At 38.9% G+C, this 4722-nt stretch overlaps 1 protein-coding gene across 1 annotated transcript in view; it reads left to right on the top strand.

The window, feature by feature from the left end:
• LOC105619177 overlaps positions 1–4722 on the top strand; it is a 15408-nt gene that overhangs the window by 2920 nt on the left and 7766 nt on the right. Inside the window, exon 2 of the mRNA XM_012200707.1 lies at positions 4192–4400. Within this exon, the coding sequence (XP_012056097.1) occupies positions 4192–4400 (209 nt within the window). The remainder of the gene's footprint in view (positions 1–4191; positions 4401–4722) is intronic.

The raw sequence follows: 4722 nt of genomic DNA, 5'->3' as shown, positions 1-4722 counted from the left end.
TATATATATATATACACACACACACATATATATATATATATATATATATATATATATTATATATACATACACACACATGTATTTCAGAATAATTCTGCCAAATAAGCTCTTTCCTACTGAGAATTTTGTTCAATATGCAAATTTTCGCTGTCATGTATAAATTATTGCGAGAAGAACATAACTTGTACATGATGTCGAGGAAATATATTCTTGTTGTTTCATTTAACAATATATAAATTATCAATCAGCAAGTTAAAATTATCGAGATCGTTGACATATTGATAATAAATGATCATCTCTCGTATGTGACGTACTAATTATATATTGAAATTGGCGAATTAAGACTTTGCGCGAAAATAATTTCACTCCTACATTTCTTCGTCGCAATAAAAATGGATAGCAGAGATGTGATATCGAGAAATAAACTCTCGCTGGAATTATACCGTTTTCAATTCCTCTAACAAATAATAACGTTTGATAAATGAAGTGTTAAAATGTATACTCCATGATCGTCTACGTCATGGAAACCTGCACATCTGACGTTAACAAACATCTCGCTTGAAAACGAGCACCGTGCTTCAAATTGAACGGATTCCGAAACCCGATATTAAGCGCGAGATACCTCGTCTGCATTAGCACGATATTTTTACAAGCGGGACTCTACTGTGTAAAAAGCGAGTTATAATCCTTTTTTCTCCCTTTCCGAAAAAAAAAGAACGAAACTTCGCCTATCTACGCATTTATAACGCAGATAACGATGCGCGTCGGCGGCGATTGTTTCATTATTACGGCATACTCACTTTATCAATTTGTACCAAAAATAGCAGAAAACAGATAACATTTCCGTATGTGAAATCTCGAATCAAAGTTTCATGCGTGCTCATTCTCGTCGGTAATTTTCGTCCGATTGTGCGAGCGAGTCTTTTGCCGGCACACAAAAGATAAGCTTCCTATTGGAGCGTATAGGGATGCGAAGCGTCGAAGCGCACGACGATACGGGCCTCCTGTGTCTCTTTCTCTTTCCCACTCCGCAAATGCGATTCGTCGCTTCACTCGGCAGCTAATTAAACCGATCGCTCTACCGAACGTCATATCCGTTCTGGAGATCCGTCCGTGCGATTGTCCGATCGGGCGAAATCGCATTCATTGCGCGAGAGCCGTCCGTTAAACCGAGCGTATCGCCATTAGTGTAAGCGAATTAAGCTGAACTCGCTCTCATATCGGCATCGAATATTCCGAATCGAGCCGCTGTCTCTCGAGCAGATTGATATTACCTACTTCGCCACTAGGTACACTAAGCAAATAGAAATTATTGCGAAGCGTTATTTGCGCATCCACTTCTCTTTTTCTCTTTTTTTTCTCTTTTTTTGTGATTGTGAGGGAATACATCGTTTGATATACTGCAAAAAACTTGGATAGCTTGAAATAAATTCGAACTCGTTAATACGGCCATCCTTATTCGAGAGTGCTACATAAGTGCGTTTACGAGGAGCGTCGTGCGTGCTTATCTGTTTCTTTCGCACGACGGCACGTTCGTTACATTTTGCCGTCACGACGACGACGACGACGACGGTCTTGGGCGGGTTGTCACCTCAACCCTTTTCTTCCTCGTCAGTCGTCGCTACGCTCGCCGCAAATCCACTTTTTATTAACGACTAACGACCAGCCGCGAGAGAGTGCCCTCGTGGTTTTGTTACTAAATACCCCGTAAGCCCCGCCAAGTGCCTCTAAACGGGGTAGAGGAACATTACGTCCCTTTTCTCCCGCCATCGTCTCACCCTTTAATACGCTGAGGCAATATTTTCCTACGATACTCCTCCAAAATTCTTCGTCCAATCCGTGAAACTGCGAGCCGACGTTATATCGATCCTATGGAAAGAAACGCTAAGAATTTTTCCTTGGCGTGGAAACTTGGGTAAAAATGTCGCATTGAAATCGTTGCGTACTGCATGAATCATTTACACAAAAACTTTAATACTACAGACTTTCTTTACATAAACAGAATCTCTAACTTAAGAGTTTGCTGACCATAAAGTTTGTTTCTTGATTGAATACGGTAACAAGTCACGATGATGCGTTATACAACTCTAGTTTTATATTCTTATTTTCAAGCTATATTTATAATATAATTATGGATTAAGGATGACTTGACATAATATTTGACAATATTAGTAAAAAATATCAGTCGAACAATCAGCTAAAATAAGCTAATTGAGTAATGTCAGTTAAGATTATTTTAAAAATTTTGATAACATTAGCCCATAATTACGTCCCTACACAAAACAAACTACACAAATAAAACAAATAATTTCACTTATAATGGTTTTATAGTATAAAATGGATATTTGCTGCAGTTTTAGGTCAATAATTTTTAAACAAGTGGGTGGATCTAAATAAATTTTTGTACGAATATTTATAATTGTTTTTAGTATGTGTATAAAAAAATTTGATTAAATTCTTAATGTTACTTTATTATCAAATTTGCAATTAAATAGATATTATAAAACGTAATTTTACGTAAAAATTAAGAATAAATTAAAAAATTAAATAACTTTTAAACTAATAAAGAATTGTTAACTTAAATTTTACATAAATACTTATACATAAAAAATAGAACGATCTATGAAAATTTTATATTTTTGATATTGTTTTTAGACAACACACAGCGTTGGCTAAAAATATTAGTCACTTATATTTTTTTCGTTTATTTTTTTATCTATATTGTTGGTTAACCAAATTATACATAAGTTTAAAGGGTTCTTGAAACAAAAAATAATTTACAGCAAATTTGACGAATAAATTTTTGAGTTAAAAATATGAGCCTTAAATAATGATTAATAAGATGCCTAATATTTTTGACCAAGGCTATACATCCTTTTTAAAATTTTCGCCATTAATGGAATTCCTTCCCATTGATCGACATATGGAACGTTTATAAATTTATTGTATAATCTTTTGCGCAAAATGCGTGACATAAATAGTTTTGGAAAATGGGACCGTTTGGAAAAGTGAACGATTTTCGAATACATTGACACGTGGAAATTCCGCGAAAGGCGCCGCCGCGACAAGATCCATTTCGAGAACGCGTAAGTTCTGTTTCTCACATGAGATCGATCCCATTCCTCGTGAATGAGAATATTTGGTCGAGGAAGGAGGAGTCTAGGAAGGGGAGAACGGAGCAGAACGTAGGATTCTATTCGCGATCGATAAAGGATTCCGGCGGCCAACATGGGATTCACCGAATAATTTCGAATCCGCAGATCGAGTTGAGTGCGTTATGCGTACCGCCGTTATTAAAAGAAACTATTTCTCGCGAGCTCGTATTATATTCGCGGTTGCTTTCATTACGAGGATTTCCGCGTAATGACGATGTCACTCTGATAATCAACCGTGGCTGTCTGCGAAGCTCAGTGGTTCTCAAGCTCGTTGTATAAGATCATTTGATATAATTAAAAGATGAGACTTCCTTACGATAGAAAGATCAGAGGAAATATAATCTTTAATTAACATAATAATATATCTTTCATCGATTTTTCATTCTGTCGAGCGTGTAGTATTATAGTAATGTATATGAACGATAAACAACGAATACAATGTTTTTATACGAAGGTCGAGTAATTACAATGACAAATTATTATTCTCATGCGTATCATATCAAGATAATATTTAATGGAAGATTGAGTCACGAAAGAGTGGGCCATACGGAATACGAAATCGAAGTAGACCATCGCTGGGACTTTAAAATCGATAGTTACAGAATATAATGTGACGTAGAGCGCCTTTATTTCAGCTTACCCTCTCAAACGCGAACGGCGAAAGTCCGTCGTCACTTTTCCTATTTGGGAAACACTGTCCGCGAACGTAATCGATGAGGTATGCATCGCGATATTCAGCCGCCTCTCATGACATGACACGGCAGAAATTCACCTTCGGCTTTCATTTCCTCTTTTCCCTCGGGGGGATCATGAGTTGAGATTCGGATCCATATACGCGCGAGTCTCTGCGTCCTGCACGTGCCCTAATAACTTCAGCAAGATCATCCGTCCCGATAAGCGCACAACGTGAGCTGGAGCATACCAGAACGCTGTTTCAACGACAAACGCGAGTGTATAATATGATGCCCGACGGCATAGACGACACGAATAAAATGTAATTTTAACGAACCTTATTCTTTCTTTCTCTCTTTCTCAGGAATCTGTTCGGGTTTGCGGGGAGTGCGCATTCAGATACCGACGGCCGTGAGGAAGGGCGACTCGGCGACGCTGAAATGTTGGTATGACACCGAGGGCGACCCATTGTATGCCGTCAAGTGGTACAAAGGGGGTCGAGAGTTTTATCGCTATGCTCCGAACGAGAGTCCGCCCGTCAAGACTTTCCCCATCGGAAACCTGACGGTGAAGGTAAGTTTGCCCTCGTCCTCCATCTCCAATCCAAAGTGACGAACGAGCTTACAACCTTCGGTGTCCCGCGAGCCATCGCAAAATCTCGAAATCCGTCTGTACTCCGGTGGGATCGCGCGGAGAAAAAAGCAGGTGTCAAGAAGAAAGAGAGAGAGAGAGAGAGAGAGAGAGAGAGAGAGAGAGAGAGAGAGAGAGAGAGAGAGAGAGAGAGAGTAGTAGTGTAGCGTAGAGTAGTAGAGTAGTACGTAACGAACGTAACGTAACGTAACGTAACGTACCGAACCGTAACCGTACGTACGTTACGTACGTCGTCGTACGTAGT

This window comes from Atta cephalotes (genome assembly GCF_000143395.1).
Source record: "Atta cephalotes unplaced genomic scaffold scaffold00002, whole genome shotgun sequence".
Lineage (NCBI taxonomy): Eukaryota > Metazoa > Arthropoda > Insecta > Hymenoptera > Formicidae > Atta > Atta cephalotes.
The sequence above is the reverse complement of the archived record's forward strand: the minus strand, read 5'-3'. Positions and strand labels throughout refer to the sequence as shown.